Raw genomic sequence first — 20782 nt, 5'->3', positions numbered from 1 at the left:
AGGAAGATGCCTTGGAGAAAATAAGTGAAAGCGTTAGACACTCAGTCGTGTCTGACTCTTTGCGATCCTATGGACTATAAATTGCCAAGCTACTCTATCAGTGGAATTCTCCATGCAAAAATACTGGAGTGGGTTGCCATTCCCTTCTTGGATCTTGCTGACCCAGGGGGTCATCTTGCAAGTCTATGGGGTCACAGAAGAGGTGGACATGACTTATCAACTAAACAAAAACAAAAGGAGAATCAGATGATTTTAAGTGACTGAAGATGATTACACCATCAGAACCTTGGATACAAACTTTGCCTTTGACAGCCTTCATTTTCTTTTTCTGCAGAGTTAATCTATCTCCTGATTTACCTGTTCCCACTAACCCTAACACCTTTACACCTTCACGTTCCAGGGAATAAAGATCCTAACTTAGATAACCAACCATTGACAGTCTCTTATTTGCCTGTTAGCTGTATTTCAGAGGTTTACTACACCTACAGAAACTGCATTGTAAGAGTAACTGGATTTCTAGATCAGTTCATAAGAGCCTATTTAACATACATGGAGCTGAAAAGCTGTGGATCTTACCATAATAAACATTAGAAAAGTAATATGATGCTAGTAATGAGACAAAACACAGGTTATCTTCTTCCCCCAAGTAGCCTGGTAACTACTGGGTGGCTTGCATTCCCCTGCTACACCCCCCGCCCCCACCAAACACCTAAAATTGATGTTTTCTCATCAATTTTAGACTTTATATATACTCTATTCCTCACTGTTTTTCAACCAAAAAAGGAAGGGGATAGTTTCACTTAATACTCTTCCCTAGTTAACTTCTCCGTCCATAAAATGAAAAGAATTAGGAAGGCACTTTGTCAAGAAAGAGGTTAAGGGTAAAGGGAGGTAACTCCCTCTTTTACCAGAGATTAATGTGAATAAAGAAAAGAAAAAGAAAGAAAGTGAAGTCGCTCAGTCGTGTCCAACTCTTTGTGACCCCATGGACTGTAGCCTACCAGGCTTCTCCGTCCATGGGATTTTCCAGGCAAGAATACTGGAGTGGGTTGCCATTTCCTTCTCCAGGGCATCTTCCCGATCCAGGTATCAAACCCAAGTCTCCCACATTGCAGGCAGACACTTTACCCTCTGAGCACCCCTAAAGACTGTACGTGAGGTATAGATTTATTAGCTCTGTGTCTCTGAACAAGTTTCTTTACACCCCTAAGTCTCAGTCCCCTCATCTGTACAATAGGAGTGGTAGTACTATACAGCTATCTGCCCAGCATCCCTTCACCCCTTTCCTTTGGGGAACTACCTCCAGCCCCACTACCTATTCCATGTGGCTTTGATAAAGTTCCCCACCAACCAGATGGGTATGTACAAGGTCAGGCCAACTAAGAGTACCTCCAAGCACAAAGTTAGTCCAGAAATGCGCCACGACACAACAAGGCCAATTGAGGTCCTCTTCTTGAAACATGGAGGCGGCGGGGTTGCCCAGCTGTAATGAAGTAAGCCTGAAGCTACCGTACAGTGTTTTCTAATATGTGCAGAACATCTATCTGCAAAAGAAAAGACTGGAGAAATGAGAGAACAATTCCTGGTAACATCTAAGTCCCTGGCTCCATCCAACTAGGAATCTGGCCTATCCTTCAGAATACCCTTTTTTGCTTAAGCAAGTGTGAGTTGTGTTTTTGCCCTTGACAACGGGGAAAAGTTCTATTTAAAAGTCATTCACAGAGCAGCTGCAAAATTTAATGAAAAGCACAGTAAATCCCTTACATACAAACCTTCAAGTTGCAAACTTTCAAAGATGCAAACGTGTTTACACGTCTAATCATGTAAGTTAGTTCATGTCTGGCATACAGTGTAACGCATGCATCCTCTACAAGTGGCTGGGTTCTGTGTATTTTAGAGTACAGTAGTATAGTATCTTTACTTCAAGTTGAGGATGTCCAGAAGCAAGCATAAAAGCAATGGGATACAGCTGATTGTGTTAGCTGGGTACCTAGGCTAACTTTATTGGACTTACAAACATGCTCTCAGAATGGAACTCATTCACATGTAGGGGATCTACTGTAACTAACGTTCCTGGCAACTGCAGGTAATTAATAACTGGGTCATTGATGAAGTTGTTACTCCTATAATCAGAAAATACAAACAAAGTATGAAAGGAATGCCAGAAATAAAAACAAAAAGATAGATAAGTCTAAGACAGCATTCCTGGTTGGTAGCAGCAGTTTGGGGACAAATATGAAGAAAGTGACTCCACAGGTAAGGAGAGAACCTATGAAGTTCACAGCCAATATCAGACTTCAAATGAATTTGCTATGAAAGAACTAAAGAATTTCACTTCTTGCACTAAACTCACCTCAAAGTATGACTGACCTTCCAAAGGGTTTGTCTTTTCATGAGATCAGTGTCTCAACGTTTAAAGAGATTTCAAAATATACAACTATACTTTTTAAACACCTAAAACCAATTTCAAAGTTTCAAGATTTCATAAAATACAACTTAATTTCCATATGGTTAATAATTATTGTGTGAGTCACTGTTGTTCCCTAAGTAGTAATATAAGTTTATCTATTAAACACTATAATTTAAGGAAAGTATCCTTCAATTAATAAAACAGATGAATTCCTTAAAATTTTATACAGAGAATTATACTATCACTATGCAATTCGAAAAGAAATCACAAAACTGGATTATACACCCCCCACCCCCACCCCAATCAATTAGTCAAGTTGAAGAATTAAGAGAAAACGAAGACTTAACCCCATTGCACTCTGACTGCTGCCATGCCGAACAACCGCCCCTCATGCAGCAGCTACTATGATACGTGCATGGCACTGTGCCACCCCGAGCCAGGCTCCACAGAACGTGCACCATTAGCTGAGCTGCATTATTCAGATACTACAATCTGTTGAAATTTATCTTTTATCCAATACATAGGGGGAGAAAATTAAAAGAATTTTCTCAATTTTAAATTTTACCTATTTTTTTTCTTAAAACTTTGAACTTCCTCTACCTATTCAACTAGAATCTAAGGTGAGGTACCATCTGATTTAGCACATAATTTGACACTTGGTTTGGCTTCTCGGGGGTATTCTGCAAAGAGCACTTCAATCTCTGTACAAATCTGAAAACCACAATGCTTAGAGGTGAGGAATCAAAAATAATACAAGCCAGGGCAGGTCAATTATCTCAGTGAGTTACAACGTAGTTTTAGAGAGTGGATATAGAAATTCTAAAAAATATTAATAAGAAAAACAAATGGTGAAAAGGCCAGTCAGCAAGTTCTACAGGCAATCTGTGAAGGGAGTGAGGTTACTAGAGAAATCAAACAGTAGTAATGAGGCAGGTGACTCAAAAGACACAGGCTATAGGCGGAGCTTTGAAAGAAAGAGAAGTATTTAGAAATATGGCTAAGAAAGTACAGAGTGTTGCCAGTTTCATGTTGTGCTGCAACTACTACTATAGATCTTTGGGTTTTATCTGGCAAACTCATGGTGCTTAGAAAAAGAGGTGTCATGTGAGAATTTTACATATGTCAGGTAACACATAAATTTCCAATTTTATGTATTTCAGGCTAAATTTGTTGTCATAAAGCATAAAAACCTCAGTGAACTAGAAATCAACTAACAAGACTTCTAATCAGTACAAGAAGATATATGAAACCCAGGTTGTCAGGAACTAGAACTAAAAATTCTGTTATTCCAACCTTTCTTAAAACTTGGCTATAAAAATACACAAAGAGATTTTTCTATATGTGGTTCTGGGGGCCATGTAATCTATTTAGTCCTTTAGACATTTCTAAATTATATTCTTAGATCAGGCTGATTAGACTTCTGCTGATTCACCTGACTCCTAAACTCCCTAATAAATTGCTTTTTGCATCAAGCTATTTGCTTACACTAAGGAATATTATAAGAAAAATCATAAAAAGCTCATGGTATGGCTGCTGGAAGAATACTATCCAAATTCTGTCTCTATGTACATCAGGTTTCAGCAACATGAGAAACAATGTTTTTATCCAATGGATACTGTGAATCCCATAAATGACCCATATCCCCCTTTTGTTTTGGCCCCAAGGAAGTTCAGGACAATGTTTGCAGTCTTTCTCTAAAAAAATGAATGGACTATGTAGTTTGCATCTCTAAAAGGATATGTTACTTCAGTTTATTAGTCTGTCTATATTTTTTTCTTTCATATGATTCTCTTAACTGTACTCTTGAATTTTTTTAATTGCCTCACATCCTTTGTGGAATCCTGCTTGCAAATAAATAATACAAAATCTAGAATTCACAACAATTAAACAGCATTGAGCACTAGAAGAGCGCTAAAATTTCACCACATTCTACTCTCCTTTTAAGCCAATAAGGCAGAGGAACAAAAAACATTTGCAAACAAGCTTTTGGTTTTTTTAGAGTCCAGGATATCTGCTAGAATTAATACATACTCAAACCAATCTGTCTTGGCACTATACAACAACTGGAACTCAGGATGATAAACCCAGGACACTAAAAGAGCCTATGAAATATTTTAAGGTTTCAGGCTTTTTCTTTAAAATATAGAAGTAGACTAAGATACTGTCTTAGATATATTTAAACCACCATGACCACCACATTTTCTAGCTAAAACTCTCAGAAAGACCAAGTAAAGACAATGCTCGTTATCCCAGGTAATCCAAGTAAATAAGGACCTTCTTTAAGGTTCTCTTCTGGGCCTCTCTGAAATTCAGTAGGCATGTCTACCCTCACATTTCAGTTTCTATGTGAATAACTCAAAAATCTCTCTACCACTTCAACGGAACACCTTATCATAACCTCAATTAAAATGATCAAAATGGAGCTTCACTGTCTCCCTCTTCTTCCTCACCACATAAACAACCCTTTCCAAAGATCTCATTCTGTCCTATTCCAATTCCAGGTCAACTTCGTCCCTTTCTTCTCTTCATCTCTGATATTCTATCTTATCAGGCTTAACCATTCTTCTTCTGAAGTATCTTTCTGGCTGGCATTTTCTTTTTCATTTGCACTTTTATGTTACTAGTTCAGGCCCTAATTACAAGTTGACTTCTCTCCTCTGCTCAGACTTTCCATTTCACCCTATATTTCTTTTTTTTTGTTTGGTTTTTTTTTCATTTCACCCTGTATTTCACTGTCTCAGCGTTGTTTTTTATAAAGCCATTTTCCTCAAACCTGCAATAACAGTTTCCTAAACTTATTACATAATCAAAGTGATATCCCTTGACCTGAACTTTCAGGGAGATATAGGATATGACCCCACACTAATTATCTCACATTTCCCATAACTATCCCTAAATCACCATTCACTAATCCAGGCCAGGTTAATGCATCTACCACACTTTGATCTTCATCCACGGCATTCATAAGACTGTCATTTTTCATGTCTTCTAGATCTCTGTTCAAATGTCACCCTCTCAGAGAGGCCCTTGACCACCAAAAAGTCACTATTCCACTGCTCATTATTTATTGGGCATTATGTCAATAAATAATAAAGATAAGCACTATCTCCTCTCACTAGGATATAAACCTTGTAAGTTCTTTGAGGTACAGCTATCAGGTATGATTTTTTTATATTTCCCATGAAAGTTTTCCTGGATATGTTAGAACACCAATAAATATCTAATGACAGAATATTTGCAATCTGTAAAAATATAAAATTTTCTAAAGCCAGACATAAACACAGAGAAACTACAAAAAGGGTAATGACATAATAAATATTATTTAGTGTAAGGTCAGAATCACATCATTTTTGACTTGAAAAGTTTTCCTAATCAAATATTGATTTCTATTTCAACAACTAAAATTTCATTAAAATGACAACCACTAAGCAAATAATTCTAAGGGAGCAAGCTGAAGTCTTACTTAATATTATAACGTCCAGTTTTCAGTGTACATCTATCAGGAAGCTGAGCCAGTTTTCTTGAGAGCACTTTAAAATACTTTCTGCACTCCTGCATGCCTGTGCCTTGTTCATAGTCAGTAGAAGCAGAAAGTGGCAGTCCATCTCTGACACGAATGACTGAGGCAGATAAAATCATAGACATTTCCACCAGCAGAGAAGACCTGAAACAAAATTAACAATTTGGGTTAGGTAAGAAATTAAATCCAAAGCTGGTAAACAGTGCAAAAATGTGCAACTCACTAATAATCAAAGACATACTAATTAAAGCAATGACACATCATACTTTCCTTCACAAATTAGCTGTTAAAAAAAAAAAACCACTTGCTTCCTTCTGGCATTTCTGTAGGTATACATGGAAATAAATATTGGAATAAACAGCACTCTCAAAACAATTTGGTGATGCTCAACAAGAGTTTAAAAAAACATATGCCCTTTGACCACAATAAATAAATATATACATATATCTCCTTATCCTAAAGAAAATAATCAGATTTAGAAAAAAATTTTAAACAGACATTTTTCGCATAAAAAGAGCTGAAAACAACCTAAACATTCAACAACAGGGGGATGGTTAAACAAATTATTGGTACACCCCACGATGGAATATAATGCAACTAAAAGTTATGTTTGTTAAGAACAGTTTAATGATATGGTAAAATGTTTATATGTTAGGTAATAAAAAGGAAGGATCAAAACTGTATATGCTGTTTTCCATAAAGACACAGAGAAGGAAGAAGGGAGGGATAAATGGCGAAACAGATACTGGAAGGAAACATGACAAAATCAGAATGCTTATTTCCAAGAAACAGTATTATGGGTGACAGTTTATTTTACAATTTCCTAAGTCTCCACAATAGTCCACAATGGGCACATATTATTTTTATAATCAGATAAATGTTTTATTTAAAATAAATCTTAAAGCTAAAGGAATACTAATTAATACTGTTCTCAATCTTTTTGCCAGAAAGCAAATCATAATGTATGGATGTGAGAGTGGACTATAAAGAAAGCTGAGCACTGAAGAATTGATGCTTTTGAACTGTGGTGTTGGAAAAGACTCTTGAGAGTCCCTTGCACTGCAAGGAGATCCAACCAGTTCATCCTAAGGGAAATCAGTCCTGGGTGTTCATTGGAAGGACTGATGTTGAAGCTGAAACTCCAATACTTTGGTCACCTGATACGAAGAACTGACTCATTTGAAAAGACCCTGATGCTGGGAAGATTGAAGGCAGGAGGAGAAGGGGACGACAGAGGATGAGGTGGTTGGATTGCATCACCAACTCAATGGACATGAGTCTGAGTAAACTCTGGGAGTTGGTGATGGACAGGGAGGCCTGGCGTGCTGCAGTCTGTGGGGTGGCAGAGTCGGACACGACTGAGTGACTGAACGGACTAAATCATAATGACCTGTTTTATTATATTCTAATCATGCTTTACAAAAATAAATAAAAGACCATAGGTTTATGCAGGTCTGAAAGAAATCAGGTAAACGGTCAAACTTTGATAAAATACACACACAGTGGTTCTCAAATTTTAGCCTGTATCAAAACCACTGGAATTTTTATTAGAAATGCAGATTTCTGGGTCCTCCCCTCAACAAATTCTGATCCATTGACTATGGGGTGGAGCTTGAGCATTTTCCATTTTAAGCAAATTCCCCAAGTAATTACTATGCTTATCTAAGGACCATACTTTGAAAAAAACTGAATTACAACATATTAACAGTCTAAAATTAAGTGATAACTCTTTCCTGCCAGGCCATAGAGCATAATGCCACTAAATATGTCTCCTTCACTAGCAGCAGTAAAACTGAAAAATTTGGTAACAATGTCATAGGCTTTTTTCAAGATAATATATCTCAGAGATTAAATTAATCCTTACCTGATCAGCTTAGTTAGTTCAATATTATCTCACTCCAAAAATGAAAAACTGAGTAATATATCAAACAATGACAAAGAAAACCAATTGGTACCAAGTTTGGAAACCAGCGGCCCCTAATTTTTGTTGCTGTGTCAAATCGAAATCTGAGTGCCCAATCATGATCATAACTGATAACAAAGCTTAACCCAAATAATAAAGCTAGTGCATTAAATTTACTTCCCCCTTTACCTCTATTTATGAGGTTATAAGAGGAAAAGCTAGGTATTAATATGTCATTACCCTTTAATATTTTTCTTCTCCATTTATTTGAAAGGAAAAAAAAAAACCCAGCAGGAATTAAATTAGTCTTTACCATAATGGAATCTTCAAACAAAAGTTCGAACATGACATATCCAAATCATTTTTTTTCTTCCTATTCAATCAGCTCCTTTTTTCTTCTGAAGGCAGTAGCAAAAGAAAGCTGGGATCAAGGGATAATGTCTATACTATAAATCTCTTTTTAAAATTATTACATTTATTAAACCACAATTGTAACATTTATCCTAAGTGTAAGAAATTAGGAAAATGGCTTACTTTATACCCTTACAATTTATGATTTAAACAGAAAATTTCATCTTTCCAGAAGTATACTGAAACACAAAGACCACTCTAGGACTTAACATGAGGGCAGGATTGTGACTTACAGTTTCCAAACATCCATATTCTTAGTACTGTTTAAAAGAAACTGCATTCTTTATGTTCAATCTTTCTAGGATCTCAACAGAAATATTAGGAATAAGCTTTACTATACAGTGCCAACTTTCACATAACCTTCAAAGCTACTCTTTTCTTTTTATATGACTTAAAAGACAGAAATGTATGATTCATACTTCCTAAAAGAATACCAACCTAGTTAAGTTCCATTCATTTAAGAAACATTTATTATTTATGCCAGGGGCTATGTTAGACATTAGGAATAGATAGTTCCTACCACTGAGAAGCATTGGCCCAGAATTAAAGAAATTCAGATGGAAAGAGCAAACATAACAAAAGCTATATTGCCAACTGCTTTACTAACTGGAAAACTACAGTTACACAAACTTGCCTTTCAGATATTCCTAATATACAGTTTTAGGCTTATAACCAAAAACACAACAGTCTTTCTAAATTCTTGAAAGGTTTTCAGAGAACTACTTCAATAGACCTACTGATAAGATTTCTCTGAGGAGAAAAAATTAAACCTCTTCCTTTCAGAGTCATTTAACCTAGCATTCAAACCACTGAACTAACAAAAGAAATTGGGATGACTGCCCAGTGAACAATAAAAGGCTTGACTAATTTGTAGAGACTTTAGTCACCTTCAGTTCAGTCCAGTCCTGTCCAACTCTTTGGATTAGCAATCTTTCCTTTATTAACTCAATAAATACACCCCCCCCCTTTTTTCTTTTTACCTTGAATTCTTAATACAATTCCTTAAACACACACACACTCCAATCTTAATCTGGACTGTGGCAGTAGAAAAAGGAATCTGTTGACATTAAGGCCAAGCTCGGATTAGGATACCCTTAAAGTCTAGGCAGGGTGGTGGCTGGAGAAAACATGGAAAAGTTGGTGGGAACTGAGAAAAGGGAGCGGTTAAGACACTTGCATGGGAAGATTCAAGAGCAGTAGTTTTATTGGGGTTATAGATAGATTTTTAGGACACTGATCCATTCTCCCTTACCTTTAACAGGAAAAAAAAAAAGTAACATATGCCTTTACACAGCATCAGAAAACTCATAAGAAATCTGAGTGCTGGCTTATATATTCTTTGCCCAATAGCAACTGCTAGAGGAAAAATTTTCACAATACCAAACTCCTACTGCAGTGGTTAGCAGCCTTTTAGACCCAAGACAAGACGCTGGCCTCTCTTCTTCAGAATGTTGTGGGGTAATGACTGTGGGTCCAAAGTTCCAGGAAGGCAATTTCTCAAAAGTAATAAACAAAACCCAACAAATAAGTACATTTTATATCTACTTTCCAGCAAGATGCTTTCATAAATGCCACTTTTAAGGGAAAAAAAATTTCATAATAGGTTGATCACTCATACTTTTAGTCTGTTATTTCCCAAACTTCCATCATCCAAGTACCATTTTCAGAAGTCATATTACCATATCTGCATCCCACCTGTACTGTTTTTTACCTAATACAGGTCTTTCAATTGATTTATTTTTTGCCCTATGCTTAGCAATAGCATCTATGAAATCAGTTTTGAGGTGTTAGGTTTTCCTTCTAATTTAAATTAAAATATATAAAGAACTTTTCCCTCATCAAACATGTGTGGGAAATTTTTTGCAGAATTTCTTTTATGTTTATCTGCTTATCATTTGAATTATCTTACCTATCTTAAGTTACTAAAGTTTGGGAAACTCTACTTTGATACATACTGTTTTATTAAAAGTACTAGCTGAAGATCTGTCTCTCTCCTTTTGACTCCCCCTCTTCTCCTCCTGATCACCTCTACCTCCTCCCTCCCTCTTCTCTTCTCTACATAACTCTGTGAACCTCTCTGGGTGTTCCAGGCTGTGGAGAGCACATAGGGAACTGATTACTGGCTAGATTGCTCTCTCCCCTTTTGATTTTCCCTCTTCTCTTCTCCATGTAATTCTGCGAACCTCTCTGGGTGTCCCTCACTGTGGAGACTCTTTTCTCCATTAACCTAGATGTTTTACCATCAGTGCTGTATGGATGGAGAAGTCTTGAGGCTACTGTAAGAATAAGACTGAAAAACCAGAGGCAGAAGGCTTAAATCTAAAACTTGAGAACACCAGAAAACTCCTGACTCCAGGGAACATTAATCGACAAGAGCTCATCCAAAAGCCTCCATACCTACACTGAAACCAAGCTCCACCCAAGAGCCAACAAGTTTCAGAGCAAGACATACCACACTAATTCTCCAGCAATGCAGGAACATAGCCCTGAGCATTAATATACAGGCTGCCCAAAGTCACACCAAACCCATAGACACCTCAAAACTCACTACTGGACACTTCATTGCACTCCAGAGAGAAGAAATCCAGCTCCACCCACCAGAACACCGACCCAAGCTATCCTAATCAGGAAACCTTGACAAACCACTCGTCCAACCCCATCCACAGGGAGGAACCTCCACAATAAAGAGGAACCACAAACTTCCAGCATACAAAAAGGCCACCCCAAACACAACAATCTAAACAAGATGAAAAGGCAGAGAAATATTCAGCAGGTAAAGGAACATGATAAATGCCCGCCAAACCAAACAAAAGAGGAGATAGGGAGTCTACCTGAAAAAGAATTCAGAACAATGATAGTAAAAATGATCCAAAATTGTGAAAACAAAATGGAGTTACAGATAATTAGTCTGGAGACAAGGATTGAGACGATGCAAGAAATGTTTGACAAGGACCTAGAAGAAATAAAAAAGAGTCAATCAGTAATGAATAATGCAATAACTGAGATCAAAAACACTCTGGAGGGAACCAACAGTAGAATAACTGAGGCAGAAGATAGGATAAGTGAGGTGGAAGATAGAATGGTGTAAATAAATGAAGCAGAGAGGAAAATAGAAAAAAGAATTTTAAAAAATGAGGACAACCTCAGAGATCTCTGGGACAATGTCAAATGCCCCAACATTTGAATTATAGGAGTCCCAGAAGAAGAAAACAAAAAGAAAGACCATGAGAAAATACTTGAGGAGATAATAGTTGAAAACTTCCCTAAAATGGAGAAGGAAATAGCCACCCCAGTCCAAGAAACACAGAGAGTCCCAAACAGGATAAACCCAAGGTGAAACACCCCGAGACATGTATTAATCAAATTAATGAAGATCAAAAACACAAAGAACAAATATTAAAAGCAGCAAGGAAAAACAACAAATAACACACAAGGGGATTCCCACAAGGATAACAGCTGATCCTTCAATAGAAACTCTTCAGGCCAGAAGGGAATGGCAGGATATACTTAAAGTGATGAAAGAAAAAAACCTACAACCCAGATTACTATACCCAGCAAGGATCTCAATCAAATATGAAGGAGAAATCAAAGGTTTTACAGACAACCAAAAGCTGAGAGAATTTAGCACCACCAAACCAGCTCTTCAACAAACACTAAAGGATATTCTCTAGACAGGAAACACAGAAAAAGTTTATAAGTTTATAAACTCGAACCCAAAACAACAAAGTAAATGGCAACGGGATCATATTTATTAATAATTACCTTAAATGTAAATGGGTTGAATGCCCCAACCAAAAGACAAAGACGGGCTGAATGGATACAAAAACAAGACCCCTATGTATGCTGTCTACAAGAGACCCACCTCAAAACAAGGGACACATACAGACTGAAAGTGAAGGGCTGGAAAAAGATATTTCACACAAATGGAGACCAAAAGAAAGTAGGAGTAGCAATACTCATATCAGATAAAATAGACTTTGAAATAAAGGCCGTGAAAAGAGACAAAGGACACTGCATAATGATCAAAGGGTCAATCCAACAAGAAGATATAACAATCATAAATATATATGCACCCAACATACGAGCACTGCAATATGTAAGGCAAATGCTAACAAGTATGAAAGGGGAAATTAACAGTAACACAATAATAGTGGGAGACTTTAATACCACACTCACACCTATGGATAGATCAACTAAACATAAAATTAGCAAGGAAACACAAACTTTAAATGATACAATGGACCAATTAGACCTAATTGATATCTATAGGATATTTCACCCCAAATCAATGAGTTTCACCTTTTTCTCAAGTGCACACAGAACCTTCTCCAGGATAGATCACATCCTGGGCCATAAATCTAGCCTTGGTAAATTCAAAAAAATTGAAATCATTCCAAGCATCTTTTCTGATCACAATGTGGTAAGATTAGATGTCAACTACAGGAAAAAAAACTATTAAAAATACAACATATGGAGGCTAAACAACACACTTCTGAATAACCAACAAATCACAGAAAAAATCAAAATATGCATAGAAACGAATGAAAATGAAAACACAACAACCCAAAACCTATGGGACTCAGTAAAAGCAGTACTAAGGGGAAGGTTCACAGCAATACAAGCTTACCTCAAGAAACAAGGGAAAAGTCAAATAAATAACCTGCTCTATCCAGTAGTCATGTATGGATGTGACAGCTGGACTATAAAGAAAGATGAGGGCCAAAGAATTGATGCTTTTGAACTATGGTGTTGGAGAAGACTCTTGAGAGTCCCCTGGACTGCAAGAAGATCCAACCAGTCCATCCTAAAGGAGATCAGTCCTGGGTGTTCATTGGAAGGACTGATGTTGAAGCTGAAACTCCAATACTTTGGCCACCTGATGCGAAGAGCTGACTTATTTGTAAAGGCTCTGGTGCTGGGAGGGATTGGGGGCAGAAGGAGAAGGGCACGACAGAGGATGAGATGGTTGGATGGCATCACCGACTCAATGGACATGAGTTTGGGTAAACTCCAGGAGTTGGTGATGGACAGGGAGGCCTGGTGTGCTGCGGTTCACAGGGTCGCAAAGAGTCGGACATGACTGAGCTGAGCTGAACACCTAAAGCAACTAGAAAAGGAAGAAATGAAGAACCCCTGGGTTAGTAAAAGGAAAGAAATCATAAAAATTAGGGCAGAAATAAGTGAAAAAGAAAGGAGACCACAGCAAAAATCAACAAAGCTAAAAGCTGGTTCTTTGAGAAGATAAATAAAATAGACAAACCATTAGCCAGATTCATCAAGAAAAAAAGGGAAGAGAATCAAATCAACAAAATTAGAAATGAAAATAGAGAAATCACAACAGACAACACAGAAATACAAAGGATCATAAGAAACTACTATCAGTAACTATATATCAATAAAACGGACAACTTGGAATGGACAAATTCTTAGAAAAGTATAACTTTCCAAAACTGAACCAGGAAGAAACAGAAAATCTTAACAGGCCCATCACAAGCACAGAAATCAAAACTGTAATCAGAAATCTTCCAGCAAACAAAAGCCCAGGACCAGACGGCTTCACAGCTGAATTCTAACAAAAATTTAAAGAAGAGCTAACACCTATCCTACTCAAACTCTTCCAGAAAATTGCAGAGGAAGGTAAACTTCCAAACTCATTCTATGAAGCCACCATCACCCTAATACCAAAACCAGACAAAGATGCCACAAAAAAAGAAAACTACAGGCCAATATCACTGATGAACATAGATGCAAAAATCCCTAACAAAATTCTAGCAACAGAATCCAACAACATATTAAAAAGATCTTACATCATGATCAAGTTGGCTTTATCCCAGGGATGCAAGGATTCTTTAATATCTGCAAATCAATCAATGTGATAACCATATTAACAAATTGAAAGATAAAAAACATATGATTATCTCAATAGAAGCAGAGAAAGCCTTTGACAAAATTCAACATCCATTTATGATAAAAACCCTCCAGAAAGCAGGAATAGAAGGAACATACCTCAACATAATAAAAGCCATGTATGATAAACCCACAGCAAACATTATCCTCAATGGTGAAAAATTGAAAGCATTTCCCCTAAAGACAGGAACAAGACAAGGGTGCCACTCTCACCACTACTATTCAACATAGTTTTGGAAGTTTTAGCCACAACTCCAGGAGTTGGTGATGGACAGACAGGCATGGCGTGCTGCAGTTCATGGGGTCTCAAAGAGTCACATGACTGAGTGACTGAACTGAACTGAAGAGGAAAACATAGGCAAAACACTCTCTGACATAAATCACAGTAGGATCCTCTATGACCAACCTCCCAGAGTAATGGAAATAAAAGCAAAAATAAACAAATGGGACCTAATTAAACTTACAAGCTTTTGCACAACGAAGGAAACTGTAAGCAAGGTGAAAAGACAGCCTTCAGAATGGGAGAAAATAATAGCAAACGAAGCAACTGACAAAGAATTAATCTCAAAAATATACAAGCAGCTCCTGCAGCTCAATTCCAGAAAAATAAACGACCCAATCAAAAAATGGGCCAAAGAACTAAATAGACATTTCTCCAAAGAAGACATACAGATGGCTAACAAATACATGAAAAGATGCTCAACATCACTCATTATCAGAGAAATGCAAATCAAAACCACAGTGAGGTACCATCTCACACCAGTCAGAATGGCTGCTATCAAAAAGTCTACAAACGATAAATGCTGGAGAGGTTGCAGAGAAAAAAGAACCCTCTTACACTGTTGGTGGGAATGCAAACTAGTACAGCCGCTATGGAGAAGAGTGTGGAGATTCCTTTAAAAACTGGAAATAGAACTGCCATACAACCCAGCAATCCCACTGCTGGGCATACACACCAAGGAAACCAGAATTGAAAGAGACACATGTACCCCAATGTTCATCACAGCACAGTTTACAACAGCTAGGACATGGAAGCAACCTAGATGTCCATCGGCAGACAAATAGATAAGAAAGCTGTGGTATGTATACACAATGGAATATTACTCAGCCATTAAAAAGAATATATTTGAATCCATTCTAATGCGGTAGATGAAACTGGAGCCTATAGTAGAGAGTGAAGTAAGTCAGAAAGAAAATCACCATTACAGTATACTATTGCATATATATAGAATTTAGAAAGATGGTAACAATGACCCTATAAGCGAGACAGCAAAACAGACACAGATGTAAAGAACAGTCTTTTGGGCTCTGTGGGAGAAGGCGAGGGCGGGATGATTTGACAGGGTAGCATTGAAACGTGTATATTATCATACGTGAAGCGGATCACAGGTCCAGGTTCAATGCATGAGACAGGGTGCTCAGGGCTGTGCACTGGGATGACCCTGGGGGAAGGGATGGGGAGGGAGGTGGGAGGGGGGTTCTGGATGGGGAACACACGTGCACCCGTGGCTGATTCACGTCGATGTTTGGCAAAAACCACCACAATATTGTAAAGTAATTAGCCTCCAATTAAAATAAATAAATTAATTTTTTTAAAAAGTACTAGCTGAGATCTGGGAACTGGGGTGTAGTTTTGGAGAAAGCTCTACTAATTGTGATGCACTGGGCTGGGGCAAGATTGAGTGAAAAGAGAAGGACTTCATGCAGCCATAGGTTAGCAGGAAGGCACTTGGGAGATAGAGCCTGAAAAGAGGTGGAAAGGGTACCAAGAACAACCAGAGTTTATTCTGCAACTTTACCTGTGCCTCCCACCTTATCAACAGACTTTGGTATTTTTATTATAGGTACTTATACTGCATAGTATGCATAAGAACTCCAGCTCCAGCGTAGATCATACACACATCTAGGAAGAAGGACTTCAACACATACTCAATTGCATCAGTAATTTGTGTAACACCTCACAGTTCACGAAGAGTGAGGGAGGTATAACCTCCATTTTACAGATGAGGAAACCTTCCTCAGTGTCACACTGCTAATATATGGCAGTGCTTAAACCTAAGTCTCTTGTGTATCTCTACATCACTGTGCTCCTCCTATAATCAACAAGGGGCAAGAAGCCAGTGATACAGGAATTAGCTACTCATTCTGAAATAACAGTAATTTTTAAAAACAGCATATATACTATATAGTATAGTATTATAGTATAGTATTATAGTTAACAGGGTGTACTCTGGAACCAAATTGCCTGGGTTCAAAAACTGGCTCTACCATTTAGTAACTGTGTAAACTTGGGCAAACTTTGTCTTTTTATGCTCAATATCCTCATCTGTCAATTTTGACTACCAATAGCACCCATCTCATAGGACTGTTTAAAGATACTAATAGTATCTACCTCATAAGAACACGTAAGGAACCTGAAACATCACCTTGCAGACGGAAAGTGCAATATTAAGTTTGTTATTATTATTGACTGTCCTCTATTTACCATTTTATACACATTACCTCATTTAAGCCTTCCAATAACCTGTGAGGTAGTTATCCGTTCCATTTTATCTCTGAGGAAATTCAAGCCCAGAAAAGTAATCTATTCAATCCTGAAACAAGCAAGTGACAGAATTAAACTCAAGCATAATTCTAACCACACTCTGAAATGTTGCCTCTCAACATATTTAAGCTTCTTACTCAACTACATTGGAGAAGGAAATGGCAACTCACTCCAGTGTTCTTGCCTGGATAATTCCAGGGATGGGGGAGCCTGGTGGGCTGCCGTCTATGGGGTCACACAGGGTCGGACATGACTGAAGCAACTTAGCAGCAGCAGCAACTCAACTACGTGGACAGGAAGGTCAAAAGTACCCGTTTGTTAAGACCTAGACTCATTAGAAAAGAGCCTGTTCTGGGAAAGATTGTAGGCAGGAGAAGGGGACAACAGAGGATGAGATGGTTGGACGGCATCACTGACTCAATGGACATGAGTTTGAGCAAGCTCTGGGAGTTGGTGATGGGCAGGGAGGCCTGGTGTGCTGCAGTCCATGAAGTCAAAAAGAGCTGGACATGACTAAGCGGCTGAACTGAATTCCAAGCTCCATTAACACACCAGCATAAAATACACTAAAGATTTTTAAGAGTCAGTTTTGTACACACGGGATTTCCTAGTGGCTCAGATGGTAAAGAATCTGCCTACAATGCAGGAGACCCAAGTTCGATCCTTGGGTGGGGAAGATCCCCTGAAGGAGGAAATGGCAACCCACTCCAGTATTCTTGCCTGGAGAATCCTATGGACAGAAGAGTTTGGTGGGCTACAATCCGTGGGATCACAAAGAGTCAGACACGACTAACACTTTATACACACACACGCACACACACACACAAGCACTAAACTAATTATGGTTCTCAATACAGGAAATGCCCAGATGTCCCTTAAGTTAGGGTTGTGTTATGTGCTTGGTCGCTCAGTCCTGTCTGACTCTGCAACTCCATGAACTGTAGCCCGTCAGGCTCCTCTTCCTATGGAATTCTCCAGGCAAGAATACTGGAGTGGGTTGCCATTTCCTTCTCCAGGGGATCTTCCTGACCCAGGGATCAAACCCAGGTCTCCCACGTTGCAGGCAGATTCTTTACCATCTGAGCCAACAGGGAAACCATTATCTTAGCACCTGAACAAATGCCAGTAACCTGCAAAGTGACTCAGAGTTTTAAGAAGTGGCTGTTCCACCTGTTAGCTGGGATCCCATCATCTCCCTCCTAGTGGCTGACACTTCACCCCTAGGCTTTGCCTTGGCTGAAGCAAAGCAAAAAAGGAACTGATTCTCAAGCTTTCCCACTGCCCCAGGTGGATGATCCAGGAAACTAACCGGGGGCGGAGGAGCGGGGGAGGCGGGCCAAAGCTGCTGTTTTCACTGTCAGAGAGATTAAAGGAAGCTGGGGCTCGGCCTCCTATTCCGGAACCTTCATCTACCTGTCGAGTCAATTGCTTAGGTCTCCCTTATGCCACATCGTTTCCTAAGTACCATTAACAGGACCTTAGGTTTCTGTGAGCCAACGCGGGAAAATCTCTGGGTTCAACGCTTGAATTAGCATTGAGGTTGGATTACCTCACAAAAAAAGCAAAGTAACCCTGCCTAAAAGAAAATAGGAAGTGCCATGTCAAGCTCTCTGGGCCACCTAAACAGCCTAGGAGGACCACAGTGTTTCTGACACCTGGGCGCCAGGGAATGCCGCTTAACCGCTGGCAGCTCACAGCGACTGTCCCTCCCTCCTCGGCCCCCCGCCCAAGCAGCCCGATATCCCGGCAGGTCAGCCGAAGGACAACCGCCGTTCGCGCGGCCCCAGTGATCCCTCAAGTTGAAGTGAACGAAATCCCAGCAATCCCACCCCTCCAAAGCTCCACGACTCCGACGACTCCCGCTCCCACGCCACGAACTTAGTTCCCGCCCGGGGTAGGTAGGTCTGTAGTCCCAACGGCGAGGGTCAGAACCGTAGCAGGAGACCGGGAGAGAGAGGGGAGCGGCAGATCAGGGGTTCGAGCGACCCCAAGAAGGGACGAAGGAGGACTGTGAGGGGCCGGGTCGTACCTGTCGAGCCGAGACCCGCCGCTCCGAGTGACGCGCCTCGCAGTGCACTGTGGGGCCGGGGAGTGGCCTCTCCGCGGGGCAGCCCCGCGTGCAACGTGGCTGGCGCCCAGCGGGATCAAGCCCCGCCCCCGTTCCATCTGGCTCAGGCCAATCAGGTTCTGGGGGAAGAACACACCCGCCCGCTCCGGGGGAGATTGACAGCTTTTCACGCTTCTACGCCAAGAGAGTGGCAAGTCCTGGATTGACTGATTATACTGTCCCTCGCAAATAAAGCTGATCTCCTGTCTGCCGCCTGTACCTGCAGGTTGTTTCTTATGCGGCCCTGCAGGAAACACTTATCGAAGGAGCATGAAAGCCCCGCTCTGAGTGAACAAGAAAAGGACCTGTCCCATTATTACCACGCGGGGGAAGGCATCCAACCTTGACAAAGAAATGCCAGATGCTGTTCCTTCAGTCCATCCCAGCTTTTGCATCGGTCATGCATTATTAAACAAGTACCTACTGACTGCATACTATGTGCCAAGCACAGTGTTAGGCATTGGGTTATAGGAGTGAATATAACATTCAGTGGATCTAATGTGTGATAGGAGCAAGAGATGTTAAAGGGTAACATTACGTAATTATAAATTGTGATCAGTTCTATGAAGGAAAATTAGGGAGCGCAACGACAGATTAATCAGGACTATGGGGGCAGAGCTCTTTGAAGGAGTGCCTTTGAAGCTCTAGGCACATGAAAGAGCCTTTAAGAATGTTGCAGGCATAGGGAATATTATGTTTGAGATTGTTGGGGCATGAAAGAATTTGATGTGTTCTAGGAACATGTCACTGAAAGGAAGTCAATGGGTTTGAGGTGTAGGAGCAAACGAGTTGAAATGAATCAGAGGCCAGACTATGCAGGCTCTTCTTGGCCACATTATAAGTTTTAGATTGTATTTTGGAATGTATCTTAAGGTCAATAGGCAGCTAATAGAGTGTTAAGTAGGGTCAGATTTACATATTTATTAATAAACTCTCACTTAGGCTGTTTGTGGGGAATAGTTTGAAAGAGGAGAGAAGGGCTTATTGGAAGTCCAGTTTGGAGGCAGTTACATTAGTCAAGGCCGGAGATGACAGTGGCTTGAATTAGGATAATGACACTAGAGACACAAAGATTTGGATAATTTTGAAATACTTATTTGTAAATTAGCAGTGGAATCCAAAGGATGTAATAATGAATTGGTTTGCCTAGAATGATAAAGAAAAGAGGAGCATTAAGGATGACTCCATAACTTACTAGATGAATTAAGAACCCATTTACTGACTCAGGGAACCTAGAAGGAGGAGTAAATGGTCTTGGACTTATTAAGTTGGACATGCTTGTATATGGAGATGTCAACCAAATTTGGAGATGTAAGTCTGAAGTCCGGAAGCAATGTCTGGACTAATTATATAAATTTGCTGGTTGTTGGAGTGGGTTAACCAAGCAGTTCCACTCCTAGATATATATGCAACGGAATTGTATTCATATGTTTACCATAAACATATATAAGAATATACCACATATATAAGAATTCTCATAGGATAAATAAACTTTAGAATATTCACATAGTAGAACAATATACAGGAAAGAGAATGAACAATCAACAACTACATACAAAACATGGATGAATCTCACAACTGTAAAACTGACTGAAATAAGCCAGACACAGAAACTGTATACTACTTGATTCCACTTATATAATATTCAAATAGAGACAAAAATAATATTTGGTAATAGAAGTTAGACTATTGGTTACCCTTAGGTGGCATTAAGGTTTGGAAAGGGCCCCTAGAGGGCTTCTGGGATTCTAGTAATGTTTGCTCTGGATGTTAATTACACTAGTGTGTTTGATTAATGAAAATTCATGGGGTTGGGAATTCCATGGCAATCTAGTGGGAACTCTCCCTGCTTCTACTGCAGGGGGCACACAGGTTCAATCCCTGATCAAGGAATTAAGATCCTGCCTGCTACATGGAGAAAGCAAAAAAAAAAAAAAAACAGAAAAGAAAATTAGTCAAATTGTACACTTAAGATATGC

The 20782-nt window shown here is 39.3% G+C and overlaps 1 protein-coding gene across 2 annotated transcripts in view; it reads right to left on the bottom strand.

The window, feature by feature from the left end:
- SEC22A (SEC22 homolog A, vesicle trafficking protein) overlaps positions 1-18812 on the bottom strand; it is a 78836-nt gene extending 60024 nt beyond the window's left edge. Inside the window, exons 1-3 of one of the 2 annotated variants that reach the window (XM_043473154.1) lie at positions 18726-18766; positions 16654-16745; positions 5874-6074 (exon numbers count right to left, since the gene is read on the bottom strand). In XM_043473154.1, the coding sequence (XP_043329089.1) occupies positions 5874-6074; positions 16654-16658 (206 nt within the window). In that variant the 5' untranslated portion in view covers positions 16659-16745; positions 18726-18766. Of the gene's footprint in view, positions 1-5873; positions 6075-16653; positions 16746-18725 lie in introns of both variants that reach the window. The other variant, XM_043473155.1, reaches the window with a different exon arrangement.
- Between the last annotated feature and the right edge of the window lie 1970 nt (positions 18813-20782).

The sequence above is a fragment of the Cervus canadensis genome, chromosome 7, assembly GCF_019320065.1.
Source record: "Cervus canadensis isolate Bull #8, Minnesota chromosome 7, ASM1932006v1, whole genome shotgun sequence".
NCBI lineage: Eukaryota > Metazoa > Chordata > Mammalia > Artiodactyla > Cervidae > Cervus > Cervus canadensis.
Note: the sequence above shows the minus strand (reverse complement) of the source record. Positions and strands in the feature narration are given on the sequence as shown.